Consider the following 14,917-nt stretch of genomic DNA (forward strand, 5'->3'; position numbering starts at 1 on the left):
CCCCGGTGTAAAACCTGTCCCATGCGCCCTCCCACCACCACCTACTCCAGTCCTGTAACCCGGAAGGTGTACACGATCAAAGGCAGAGCCACGTGTGAAAGCACCCACGTGATTTACCAACTGACCTGCCTACACTGTGAAGCTTTCTATGTGGGAATGACCAGCAACAAACTGTCCATTCGCATGAATGGACACAGGCAGACAGTGTTGGTAATGAGGATCACCCTGTGGCTAAACATGCCTTGGTGCACGGCCAGCACATCTTGGCACAGTGTTACACCGTCCGGGTTATCTGGATACTTCCCACTAACACCAACCTGTCAGAACTCCGGAGATGGGAACTTGTCCTTCAATATATCCTCTCTTCTCGTTACCCGCCAGGCCTCAATCTCCGCTAATTTCAATTTGCCGTCGCTCATACCTCACCTGTCTTTCAACAACATCTTTGCCTCTGTACTTCCACCTCGACTGACGTCTCTGCCCAAACTCTTTGCCTTTACAAATGTCTGCTTGTGTCTGTGTATGTGCGGATGGATATGTGTGTGTGTGCGCGAGTGTATACCCCTTCTAAGTCTTTCCGCTCCCGGGACTGGAATGTCTCCTTACCCTCTCCCTTAAAACCCACATCCTTTCGTCTTTCCCTCTCCTTCCCTCTTTCCTGATGAGGCAACAGTTTGTTGCGAAAGCTTGAATTTTGTGTGTATGTTTGTGTTTGTTTGTGTGTCTATCGACGTGCCAGCGCTTTCATTTGGTAAGTCACATCATCTTTGTTTTTAGATATATTTTTCCCACGTGGAATGTTTCCCTATATATATCAGAGGGAAACATTCCACGTGAAATATGTCTGCTTGTGTCTGTATGTGTGGATGGATATGTGTGTGTGTGCGAGTGTATACCTGTCCTTTTTTCCCCCTAAGGTAAGTCTTTCCGCTCCCGGGATTGGAATGACTCCTTACCCTCTCCCTTAAAACCCACATCCTTTCGTCTTTCCCTCTCCTTCCCTCTTTCCTGATGAGGCAACAGTTTGTTGCGAAAGCTTGAATTTTGTGTGTATATTTGTGTTTGTTTGTGTGTCTATCGACCTGCCAGCGCTTTATATATATATATATATATATATACACACACACACACTCTTTGTCTTTAAATATGTCTGCTTGTGTCTGTATATGTGTGGATGGATGTGTGTGTGTGTGTGTGTGTGTACCTTTTCCTAAGTCACAGACCGGGCGCTAATGATCGTAGCAGTTTCGCGCCCTAAAACCATAACAAAAAAAAACTCTGCCTCCCTCTTAAGGAATAGATTTCATACTGAGAGATCATAGAGTTGATCTCCCTGCTACACCCCCACTCCCTTTTACTGGGTGACTGTAATGCCACTAATAATTCATGGTGCAACTCTAAACTTGACCTTTAAATACTGAGTAATTTCTTCCCCACTCATTTCAGTTCGGAACTTCGATAATTTTTTAGCCATTGACCTCAAGGTCTGCAGCCCTAGTGTTTAAACTTTTTGTATACCATTTTCCTCAAGAGGCCCATGAGGTCAGTGCTGTGATGGACACAGGCAATCATGTTGGTTATTAAATACCACAGGATGACTCTTGAATAATATGAGGCCACAGGTGTCTTTCTGGAGGGCTCTAAAAATATGGAAATCACACAGGGGCCGATTGGGAGTGTATGGAAGATGTGTAAGGACCTCCCACTGAAACTTCAGCAGTGTAGTCAAAACAACCTTGACGACATGTGGCCTGCCCTAATATTGTTTAGAGTGCACTGCAGAAGCTGAAAAGCTCTTACACATCCTCCATGCAGTCTCAATCTCTCCCCATGCGATTTCCAAATTTTTGGAGCCCTGAAAATGTGAACACCTGCATACAGTCAGGATTCTGTGGGCAACTACAAACATTTTTCCATGCAGACACTGATCATCTTGTCTCACAATTGGATAAACGTATTAACAGTTTTGGCAATTACATTTGAAACACTAAATAGTTTACTCACTTTTTTTGTCTGTCTCATTTTCATTTGACTGTGTTGTAAATTATACAACATAGGTTTTTAGCAGCAATAGCATTGACATCAGTGTAGATATTTATCTGTCAAAGAAAGAATAGTTATAGTGATTGTATTATTTATTTACTGTAGTGTATAAAAGTTGTAACTGGCTTGCAGGTATAATATTATTGCCAGTGATGAAACCCTGAAATGGAAATACTGTTTCAGGTATCTGCTGATTACTGTAGGTCTTGTTTACATAAAGACTGGCACATGCCGCAAGCGTGATTTATTGCGTGATTTGGTGGAGATGTGCCGCGGGGTGCAGCATCCCCTACGTGGTCTCTTCCTTCGCAACTATCTTTTGCAGTGTACACGTAATGTGCTGCCCGATGTTGCAGACGTAGATGATGAAGCTGAGGGAACGGTAAGAGTGAGAACACACACACACACACACACACACACACACACACACACACACACACACACTTTCTCCTGACAGTTAAAAAAGACTTTTGTAAATAAAAGTTTGTTTTCTGTGACTCTGTTGCTAATTAGCTCATTCTGAAGACAAGTAAATTTCTACTTCCTATTTATATGAACTGTGTAATATTTAGTAACATGAAATTGTGATGCATTTATAGGTGCGAGACTCAATTGATTTTGTATTAATGAACTTTGCTGAGATGAATAAACTGTGGGTGCGTATGCAACATCAAGGACATTCAAGGGATAGAGAGAGGCGAGAAAAGGAACGTGAGGAGTTAAGAATTTTGGTTGGGACAAACCTTGTGCGCCTTTCACAACTGGAGACAGTCAACCTTGATAAGTACCGCAAGGTAAGGCATCACTGGAGAACATCTTATTAACAAAATTTATAAGAACTAGTTTATAATGCGCAAAGTCCCAGAAAATATTTATAAATTATGAGGGTTGCCATAAAGTTTTACTCATCTGAAATCAGTCAATATGAAATGTGGTAATGCTTTAATCCTTCCCTACACATTCACCCTTAATTTCGATACATTTTTCCGAATGGTGGATGGCTTGGTGGAGACCTTGTTTATAGAAGTTTTGGTTTGGCCTGTTCAGGAAATGTTCCACCTCAATAACCACCTGTCATGATTTTGAAAATGCCTGCCACTCAGTGGTTTCTTTATCTGGCAAAAGAGGAAGAAGTTAAAAATCAAACCTGAACCACTGAAACATGTCACTTCATAGTCACTACATATGCACCGTAGGTTGGCAGTATGGTTTACAAACAGATGAGAAACGTGAGGCACTGCGTCTTCTGAACCAATTATAGCCCAGCTACAAAATCTGGTTCTGGCATCAACACTACCACGTTGGCAGCTTCTGTGTAAACATTGTGTGTTAGTGTGCAACTGCCTGCTTCTATATAGTCGTGTTATGTTACCACTTCAACTACTGTTTGTTTATTACCATTTGTGGCATTAAATAGTCATGCTTGGGAATTGCTATGAAGGATGCAGGAGTTTTACGAGCTAGAAAAAGAATATTTCTTTTCAGGGCCATGTATCAGTTCCTGCTGATAAAGGTTTAGAGCATACCTCGAAAACTCTAGGACTCAATCAAAGAACTAAAAAGTGTGAGCAGTCACTTAAAATAATTAGCTGGACAGAAACTTTTGCTCGAAAAAGCTTGTGTTATTGCGGCTTGTAGTATTTCCGTACATAAAATTGTTGGGAAGGGTATACATTCAGTTAGATGGTTAGATGAAACCTGCGCCCAAGCTGGAGAAGCAGTTGATAAATGCTGGATAGGCGATTCTCTGAATAGCAGTGGTCATCAGCTAACGGGAAGAGGAGTCAGATAAGTTGTGGCCCATGCAGGTTCTTCAAATGGTTTTATGCGTGAAGCCCTTTTAGACTTTCGATCGAGAAAAACCTGTGACTACCAGGAAGATATGGACCATCCACTATTTCTCCAGTGGTTTTTAATGTTACAGCAATGGTTGTAATAGATAATGCACTTTACCATTCTGTGATATTAGACAAAACTCCAACAACTTGTGACAACAAGGAAACTATGCTGCCATGGTTGCAGGCGAGAGACATTGCTGCCAACATGAACATGACAAAGCTGCTGTTATTTTCACTTGTAAAACAAAATAAGCCTGCGATATGTATATATGTTGTAGATGAAATTGCAAGGAAAGGAGGTCATATTGTAATTCGTCTACCACCTTATCACTCCCATTTCAACCCGATTGGAGTGATGTTAAGACTTAAATTAGAAATAATAACAAGTCTATTACCATAACGGAAGTAGAAAGGCTATTACATCAGGTTTTGCTTCCGTAGGCACCACCTCATGGGCGAAAGTGTAGACTTTGTTAGTAAATTTATTAGAAAAGCACAGACCATTAGAATGAACAGTTAATGATTTCTTTTGATGAATAACCACTATGGTAGTGTTGGTGCTGTTTCCGATGATAACTTTTGTTTATTTATTTACAACATGCTCCATTACAGTATTTGTACAACTAGGGGTGTGGGTCTGTGTGTGTGTGTGTGTGGGGGGGGGGGGTGTACTACTGTTTTGTGTTGGATGATGATGTGAGAGAAGGGAGAGGGCGGAACCCAGTGCCTGCACATTGCCTCCTACCCCTCGCAAATAGCACAAGGGGGTCCACCATGCTGCACATCTCCATCCGACTGACAGATCACTATCAGCAGTGTCACATGCTCTCACTTTGAGGCACACTGTGGAGAGGTTTGGTATTTAAACCAGGAAATTGGCAGAAAGTCTTTTGATCAGGAACTTCAGGCCACTGCCTCTCCTCCCCTTGCCAGCCAAATACTGGCAGTGAAAAATTCAGTTGGTAGTGGAGGAGAACTGGATGAGCCATTGACTTGGTAAACTGGTGAGTGTAAATGTATACAGAATTAAGTCTGTCTCTCTCTGCAACCAAGATTTACATTATTATACAACATTTCATGTGCAGCTATTGTGGTTACAATTTGGAACGATGTCTCAGACATTGTTATTAACTTTGGGTGTTGTTTATTTCCTAGTTTTGTGTACTGTCAAATGCTTTCTCTGTAGTCGTTCTTTCCATTGTTGGAAAAATATTCTTTGTTGTCATTATGTATACATACATTATTATGTGATGGTTTATATATATGTTGATTGTAACCTACATTTACAAAACATGCTTCAAAGCTGTCAGCTGTGGGCATGTGCGATGGCAGCTATTGCAATTTCGCAATCACAGCATAATCAACTACATGCGAGCTGTCAAATGATATATTTCAGCGGACCAGGTATAGGTGCCATGTCAAGAAAATAAAGGGTTGAGGCAAAAGTTTAGAGCCCAAATATGCAGCATATGTGACTGCCCTGCGCAGAATGAGGGGGGGGGGGGGGGGGGATATTATCTTGGAGCAAAAATGCCCCTTGGACAGCTGCCTGTGACACATCATCTTAACATCCTACGAAACCATGACAGTCCCAGGAAACGTTCAGTAACACCTTACCCAATTATGGTTGGGTCTTTGCCTCACATGCTTCTGCAGTTGACTTTCTGCAGAGTCGTATTGACATCCCCAACATGTGCTTTGGTAATTAGGTAACTGCTGCCTATGTTTGGCAGGTGTTTTGAGCAGGTCTGGACAGGTTTAGAACCAAGGGGGTAATGATCTTTGTTGTGTTCAAAATATTGTGCAAAATACTGATCTATGACTGATTTTCACTTTTTCCACTATCGCTTTAATGCAATAAGCCAATCTTGAAGTACCAGGACCTTCATTGTGATTACTGGTTCATCATCATTCAGATTTAATTGACCATAATGGAAGCATCTGCACCACATAACCACTGTGTCATATGGTGAAGCATGATTTCTGTGCACTTCAGCCAACTCAGCATGGACTTACTCTTTCATATGCAAAAAATGAATTATTGATTTATGTATTGATGTGCTGTATCATTTTGTTTTTGCCCCTCTAATGACACCTGTGATGTGGTGATTTTAATGTGTACCAAGGCTACAGACATGTACCTGTTAACAAACAAAAAATTAATAAAACAACTTTCATTTCTTAAGATAGTGGTTAAAAGTTTGCCTACCCTTCGTAATGTTTGCAAGGATTTGAGATTGTGTGCAAGATTGTTATGTCTCTAGTTTTGTGATATTTCAGATAAGTGAATATTGCCTTTGCCTGAGCTTCTTCAGAGTGCAGTTATTGGTTTGTGTTCGTACATTTCAGCACACATTTCGTTACTTGGAGAACCTGTGAATTCTATCATGTGTGCCAGCATTTCTTTGCTGAAAATTGGTGTTTTTTCCCCTGTGATTATCTGTACAGTTTGTTTATTCCTATAAAGGATTGCTGTGAGTAGTTACAGTGAAACTGTTGGTATGTTTACACAGCTTAGTTTCTCTTACTTATTTTGTACAAAAATACTATAAAATATTACCTCAAGTGAGTAACGGGAAAATTAGGCTCTCGTGCATTGTGGGGTACAGCACAAACTTGTAGCTAGTGGTTTCATCAGAATGACTGTAACAGGTTGGCTAATGAGTGCCTTGTGGAGACATCTCCAATAGATGAAACATATTTAATAGTAATCACTGGTTTAGAAGCAAGAATACACTCTCTGTGCCTTTCAGGCATAAAGGAAGGTGATACAGTTGGATGCTGTGGGGAAAGTTTGGAAAGGAGTGCAAATGCAAGTGTGAAAAGGTCCATTCGCCTCTATGTGGAACATTAACAGTTTGTTTAGCAAGTTGCGAGAGTCCATTGGAGAAGAGCCTCCAAGAATTGAAACAGTAAGAATGCAGCAGATCTTAACATTATTAGGGAACATTATTCAAATCCAGATTTATTCCAGGAAACAAGTGGTGTGGAACAGAGCAGAGCATTGTCACCTCTCCTCTTCATTGTGTTCTTAGATGATATACTGAATAAGGTTCCAAAAAAAAAAAAAAACTGGAGAAGACAAGACTAAAGCAGTGTTTTGTGGATGATTTGATCTGAGAAAACTAGTAGTAAGGGGGGGGGGGGGTGGTAGTAGTAGTAGTAGTAGTAGTAGTAGTAGTAGTAGTAGTTAAGTTTCAGGAACAGTTGGATGCTTGGGAAGAAACTGAGACAGTATGGAATGAAATTTAATATAAACAAAGGTAAGATCCTGACTACAATACGAAAGAAAGATAAACCAACTAGCAGAATAAGGGTTGGAGATAAACAAACGTGTGATACAGGTCAATGGAAGAAATGAGAGAGAGAGATCAGTGAACATGGCAGACAGGCAGAAGCATTTCTGCAAAGTTTCAGGAGTCTGGTTTGGAACAAAAACATCCCACTAAAAAAGAAAGGAAGTAATATATAAAAGTTGCTACGACCCAACACTTGACCTACACATCTGAAAGATGATTAGTGAAGAGAGAGATCCAAGCAGATTACAGGAATGTGAAATGAGATTCCTTGGAAGTTGGAAAGGAGTAACAAGAAGAGAGAGGATGAGGAATGAAAGGGTAAGAGAAACCGTGAAAGTGGAACCTCTGCAGAGCAGGATAGAAACACCAAGGCCAAGATGGTATGGGCACTTATAGAGAATGGAAAACAAGAGGATTCCGAAGAAGATATATGAAATGGAGATGAAGCAAATGGCCAAGAGGAGGACCAAGGTTATAGATGGCTGAAAGGTTTGGAGACTCTCAGCAGTAATGTTCACTTAGTGCACTTATTCAGGCAGCATGTTCAGTCCCAATTTGACACAGCTGTAATGCAAGTTAGTATGGGGAATACAATGTTCTGAAGACTGTTGACAAACTGTATATTTTGTTGGTGACTGTTAGCTTAATCCCACACCAGCTTATACTAAATTTCCTGTATACTTAAATACAAAGGGAATGGGTTGGTAGATTAAGCTGAAAGTTATATTGTAATGAATGAATCAGTTCATGATAAATTCTTAAAGGATTAGACTTCATCCTAGATAAAGTTACTTGATAGATATCCCTGCTTGAAGGAGATTCTCTTAATAGCAGAAACTAGTTCAGTAAATAGGGAATGTACAATGGAAGACCAAATGAGCTTACGTCAAAATGTGAGGGGGAAAGGGTAGGGGTTGGGAGAGGAGGATAGTAGTTCAGTTACTTCTTCACTGAAGCACCAAAGAAACTGGTATAGGCATGCATATTCAAATGCAGAGATATGTAAACAGGAAGAACATGGCACAGCGATTGGCAACACCTTTATAACACAAGTGACTGGCACAAATGTTAGATCAGTTACCGCTAGTACAGTGGCAGGTTATGAAGATTTAAGTAAGTTGGCATACCAGTATAAAAAGTTAAGCAATGATTGCAGCAGAGCTGGTATAGGATGTGACACCCTCCATCCAACAGTTTCTGGCCTCCCTGCCCTCGGTCCTGTCACCTCCCACAATTTGCTGCCTCCCCTCGCCCTCATTGAGTGCTGCTCACTGCCAGTGCACCCATGCTCTGCCAGGCAGCTCCGATTCTTCTCCCTTCACTTGTTCCCTGCTATCCCTCCCACTTCTCTGCCATATCAGATGCATTCTGGCCGAGGCGGCTGGAGATAGTGGTCATGTTTGTAAGAGATGTGCTTGCTTGCTTGCTTGCTTGCTTGTGTGTGTGTGTGTGTGTGTGTGTTTCTTTTCTGAAGAAGGCTTTGGGCCGATAGCTTATTTGTAACAGTTTTATCATTGTGCCTGTCTGCAACTCAACATATCATCTTTATGGCGAGTAGCAGTCTGTTCTTTTCATAATATTGTTGATATTCCAATGTAACCTAGACATCAAGCTTCACTGCAAATCAGTCATATATTATGTTTTTTTTTTTTTCCTCCCCCTAATCAACAAAGAAATTCGAAAATTGGTAACCAACCTTAAAATTTATAATAACCAGATCAGTAAAAGTTATTCTGGCACTCTCCATATCAAAAACAAATGTAATAAATTCGCACCTTCTGCTGAAAGAAATAATTAGATTCAGCAATTCTCATTGGTTATTGTATCCAATCATCCAATTGACGATGATCAACATTAACAAATAACCAACATCAGCATGTGACATGAGAGCTGCAAACACTAAGTGCACGGTAGTCAAAATCCCTGTAGTTAACACGACAGTATCATAAGAGTGGAAAGCATTTTATCCATTCCACAATATCAAAGGCCTTCTGCAAATATACAAATACTTTTCTTTTCTTTTCTCTCTCTCTCTCTCTCCCCCCCCCCCCTTTTTTATTATTATTATTATTATTATTATTATTATTATCAACTATTATTAATTGTCATGCTAACAGTAACTGGATTGTCCCTGGTTCTAAAAGCAAAGGCGGTGGTGGTAATAGCATTAGCAGTAAACATAGTTTTTCTTCTTTGTGCAAGATACCCTGTACCTATCACTCTGCAGTAAAATACTACATTTGTGTAAATTCTTGACGTCAGTCTTCCTTTTTAAATGAAGGTATCATTGTTATCTTTATTACTCATACCTTTTAAAACTTAGATCACTGTATATAAATAACACTTACTTGTAGAAATGCTTGATATTTGTGTTTTCCTGTTTCAGCTTGTGCTACCAGGAATTCTCGAGCAAGTTGTTAGTTGTAGGGATGCTATTGCTCAGGAATACCTGATGGAATGCATCATACAGGTAAGAACGAACACTTAAATCTACAGGACCACACGAGAAAGTTAATTTTTGTAATTGTGAAGATCTCTACTGTTCGTAATAGTATATTAATGCTTCTGATAAAAATTTAATAACCAATTGTAACTTTTGACATGTTAATATAATAGGGGGAAACATTCCACGTGGGAAAAATATATCTAAAAACAAAGATGATGTCACTTACCAAACGAAAGCACTGGCAGGTTGATAGACACACAAACAAACACAAACATATACACAAAATTCAAGCTTTCGCAACCAACGGTTGCTTCGTCAGGAAAGAGGGAAGGAGAGGGAAAGACGAAAGGATGTAGGTTTTAAGGGAGAGGGTAAGGAGTCATTCCAATCCCAGGAGCGGAAAGACTTACGTTAGGGGGAAAAAAGGACAGGTATACACTCGCACACGCGCGACCACACGCACACGCACACGCACACGCACACGCACACACACACACACACATATCCATCCACACATACACAGACACAAGCTGACATTTTTCATGTCTGCTTGTGTCTGTGTATGTGCAGATGGATATGTGTGTGTGTACGAATGTATACCTGTCATTTTTTCCCCCTAAGGTAAGTCTTTCCACTCCTGGGATTGGAATGACTCCTTACCCTCTCCCTTAAAACCCACATCCTTTCGTCTTTCCCTCTCCTTCCCTCTTTCCTGATGAAGCAACCGTTGGTTGCGAAAGCTTGAATTTTGTGTGTATGTTTGTGTTTGTTTGTGTGTCTATCAACCTGCCAGCGCTTTCGTTTGGTAAGTCACATCATCTTTGTTTTTAGATATATTTTGACATGTTAAAGTGTATGTCAGTACAGTCACCAATTTATTATGCTTTGGGTAACAATAATAGTTTTTTAGAGCTTTACTATGGAACATAACACTTCTGTGTAAGTTAACATTGCTGTGGAAAATCCAATAGCTGTAACTAAGCTTTAAAATCTCTGCCATATAGCGCTTCCACAATAGCTCCTTGGTGATCATCCTGTGACATTAAAATCTTTAGTTGTAAATAATGCCTTGTATAGAGAGAATTAACTGTGTACAGAAGAAATAATGCAGATGTCTGCTCTGCTTTTGGAACATTAAATCTCCATATTACCTTGACCTTTGAGATTAGATAGCCAGAGGAGAACTGGAGTGTAGATTAAGGTTTTTGTTGGTAGTGATTCATAATTTATTATGAACACTTGTATATATGCAGACACCAAATATCGGAATGCTTTATCTATAATTGTTGGCCTCATTTTTTAGTGGATGTCTTTCCCCACTGTGGTGCTCGCCCTTTGCCTATATTATCTTTCTCATGGTGCTAACAAATAGTTTTGCATAAAATACTATATTTAAGACTGAGAATAGTTAGTTGTTTCAGCCACATATCATTTACATATGTTATTCTTAATAAAAAGGGAAAGGGACTTAAAAAGTTAATTCGAACATGCTGTGGTCTTCAGTCCAAAGTCTAGTTTGATGCAACACTCTACATGCTATCTATCCTGTGCAAACCTCTTCACCTTTGCACAACCGCTGTAGCCTACCTCTTTTTGAACCACCTTGGTGTATTCAGGCCTTGGTCTCCCTCTACAATATTTAATCTGGACACTTCCCTCCATTACCAAATTGGCTATTTCTTGATCCCTCAAGATGTGTTTCATCAACTTATCCCTTTTTTTTAGTCAAGGTGTGCCGTAGATTTATTTTTTCCCCAGTTTTATTCCGTATCATCTCATTTGTTATTCAGTCTACCCATTTAATCATCATTCTTCATATTTCACAAGCTTCTATTCTCTTGTCTGAACTGCGTCTTGTCTACATTTCACTTCCATAGAAGGCTGCATTCCAGACAGATACTTTTAGAAAGTGCTTTCTAGCACTTAAATTTGTATCCAGTGTTAACAAATTTCTCTTCTTTAGAAACACTTTTCTTGCCATTGCCAACCTACGTTGCACCGTATATTGTGTCTACTTCAACCACCATCAGTTTTTTGCTGAACAAATATCAAAACTCATCTACTAGTTTTAGTGTCTCATTTCCTAATGTCTCTCAGCTTCATCCGATTTAATTCAGCTATATTCCACTGCCCTTGTTTTACATGTTTTGGTCTCTTATTGCTCATTTAATTCATTGTCATAACTCAAAAACAGTCATTTTTAAGAAAGAGCATTTGAAAGTTTATCAAGGGCTGCCATTTCAAGACATATATATGCAAGTACCAAGTTTGACTATTTGACAATATAAACCATTGCAGTAATAATGAGTATTGAATTTATGAAGTAGCCCACATGCACAATTTTGTCATTGTTGTTACAAAAATTCTGCTTAATATACAACTCAAATCGAAATGTGGCATTCTTGTCCCAAATTAATGTTGGTGATAGTTGTCACCAATGTCCATGTCTCCTTACGCAAACAAAATAAAATAAGGGAAAGGCCACGATGAAATGTTACACAGTGAAATAGTACCATCAAGTGCAACAAAACATAAGCATCAGCTGTGGACTGTTGTTGTTGTTGTTGTTGTTGTTGTTGTTGTGGTCTTCAGTCCAGAGACTGGTTTGATGCAGCTCTCCATGCTACTCTATCCTGTGCAAGCTTCATCATCTCCCAGTACCTACTGCAACCTACATCCTTCTGAACCTGTTTAGTGTATTCATCTCTTGGTCTCCCTCTACGATTTTTACCCTCCACGCTGCCCTCCAATACTAAATTGGTGATTCCTTGATGCCTCAGAATGTGCCCTACCAACCGATCCCTTCTTCTAGTCAAGTTGTGCCACATATTTTTCTTCTCTCCTGTTCTATTCAATACCTCCTCATTAGTTATGTGATCTACCCATCTTATCTTCAGCATTCTTCTGTAGCACCACATTTCAAAAGCTTCTGTTCTCTTCTTGTCCAAACTATTTATCGTCCATGTTTCACTTCCATACATGGCTACACTCCATACAAATACTTTCAGAAACGACCATCATCAGTAATTTGAAGATGATTTCATTGCTTGTTAACATATCACTTTTTTTATGAAGACATCTAAAAGTGAGTGTAAGTCTTTGAGATAAATTTCTTTGCCAGTAAATCATGAAGGCATTCTTTCTTCATAGAAACTAAGTCTTTCTTTTCACAACACAGTTACTGCTTGTAAATATTTGCTGTAGGAATTCTTAAAAAACACAGAAAGTGAACAATTGGTGGTAACTCTGATAACTTTCACATCTGTCACTTTCAAATATTTCAGCTTAAGAGAACTGACCACAGAAGCAACATGTTTCACATCATAAAAAATTCTTGTTATTTAATTTGTACACATAAAAGGTTTGCCATGTTTCTTAGCAGATCAAATAGCAGCTATAAACCATTCAGTGGTGTGGTATAGATGGTCCAGCTCTCAATTGGTGCTTCACTTGTCTCAGTCAAAGAGCAAGATGAGCCTCCTTCATTCTACGTGTCAACTTTTATAAGATTTTTGTGGGTTATGGATTTTATTCCAAGAAAAAGAACTGCATAAGAATACAGCTTTCTATCATTCACTCCACAATGACTATTGGGCTCATACTGAACACAGCAGTCAATATGCATTGTCTTGAGCTCACAAATAAAATGCAGAAACGTCTCCCTTTGGCAACTATGCAGCAGTCTGGACGTCATGTACTGCCACTGTACCACCGAAGTTTTCTTTATCATTTTTCTATTTTGCTGTGGACAAACTATTCTCATCCAAACATCCATCATAGTTCACTTTCAGCAGTTTCTTTTCTTGATAATTAGACTTCTCGTAGGCAATGTGCATGTTACACATAGAGCCTACGTAGACACAAAAAGAGAGAAATTATAATCTTACATAAAAACATGTGATGAAACACTGCATAACATCAATATGGCTCCATTTTTGCTTCTCAGATTGCAATATGATCTCAGTGAATATCAGCAAGTGACCTATTTCCATCTATAAAATGCCTTGAAGTATTAACTCGGGGGGGGGGGGGGGGGGGGGGGGCTTCAATTTTAGGAATAGCTTCAAAATGCTACAGTTTACTTGCGTACATACGTGGCTACAGTGTTTTCTGTTTCCCATGTTATCCTCTGATCCAGCTTAAGAAGTCTCTCCTACATTATTATGTTCTTCCAAAACTGTTTGGGACTGGCTGACCATTGATATCTTAAGTGTCTAAAGAAAACCACACACACACATTTTACAAACACAAACATGTTCACTATTCAGGGAAACATAAAATGCCATACTAAGTTTTTGTGGAGTTCTGTTGCCTACAAAATGAGTATAGCAAAATCTAGGAACAATATGCTCCATTGAACTGGCAATGAATTGCCTCTCGAGTTCTTTATCACCTAATGACCAGTATGCCAAAGACAGTTGCAGTTTGCACTCATTACTGCACTTTGATGCGTACTGAAGCTTGCAATTTTCTTTACATCCTGCTTTAATTTCCCTCTGGGGTCACACCTTTACTTTGTGCGAGTGTTTTGTATGCCTGTCCAACATTTCTTCCTTTTTTTCAAAAGGCTTCTCTTACAAAGATTTCCAGCCACATCAGTAGCAATATCAGAACCATCATCACTATTATTTCCACACTCATCTTTGGGAAAATACATTTTGTCACAGAGCAAGTTGTTGCAATCTTCAGAATACAAAAAACTAGAAGATGAAGTTCTGTTGTTTCTCTTAATTTAATATCAGTAAGGGCTAGCTGAATCAGCACTCTATAATGAGATGATGATGATGATCTACAGAAATAATCTTGACCTATCCCAGCACTGGATGCAACCAATTGTAGCAACAATGTCGTAACTAAAAATAATCCAATGACATATCCTAAAAACAAGACTTCTTTGTCACTAAAGCAGCATAATATTATTAAGTATTAAATTTATACCTAAAATTATTTCTGTAATTTGTAGGAATAATGTCAAAAGTTGAAATAGTACAAATAAAATATGTTTCCTGGGGGCAAGAATGTCATATTTTGTATAATATGGGCAGACGTACAGTCCATATTGCACTGTGTCTAAATAATGTGTTATGCATGCAAAATTCTATGACATAACATACTTACCTACCTCATAACAATGGTGTCATGGCTCAAAATAGGTCACTCTTTATTAACCACAGTAGTACATATTCCACACAGTGCCAAGGCCAAAAACTCAAGTGGTATGCAAAGAAGGGAAGGGTAAAAACCACACAGCTGTCCTCTGTGGCTACATTTTTGAATTACGGATTATGACA

The 14,917-nt window shown here is 39.2% G+C and overlaps 1 protein-coding gene across 3 annotated transcripts in view; it reads left to right on the top strand.

Moving 5' to 3' along the window:
- The window catches only part of LOC126194750 (vacuolar protein sorting-associated protein 35), a 109,339-nt gene that overhangs the window by 21,373 nt on the left and 73,049 nt on the right, over positions 1–14,917 (top strand). For all 3 annotated transcript variants that reach the window (XM_049933023.1, XM_049933025.1, XM_049933024.1), the window contains 3 exons: positions 2,227–2,425; positions 2,643–2,837; positions 9,567–9,650. In XM_049933023.1, coding sequence (XP_049788980.1) covers positions 2,227–2,425; positions 2,643–2,837; positions 9,567–9,650 — 478 coding nt within the window. The remainder of the gene's footprint in view (positions 1–2,226; positions 2,426–2,642; positions 2,838–9,566; positions 9,651–14,917) is intronic.

The sequence above is a fragment of the Schistocerca nitens genome, chromosome 7, assembly GCF_023898315.1.
Source record: "Schistocerca nitens isolate TAMUIC-IGC-003100 chromosome 7, iqSchNite1.1, whole genome shotgun sequence".
Classification (NCBI taxonomy): domain Eukaryota; kingdom Metazoa; phylum Arthropoda; class Insecta; order Orthoptera; family Acrididae; genus Schistocerca; species Schistocerca nitens.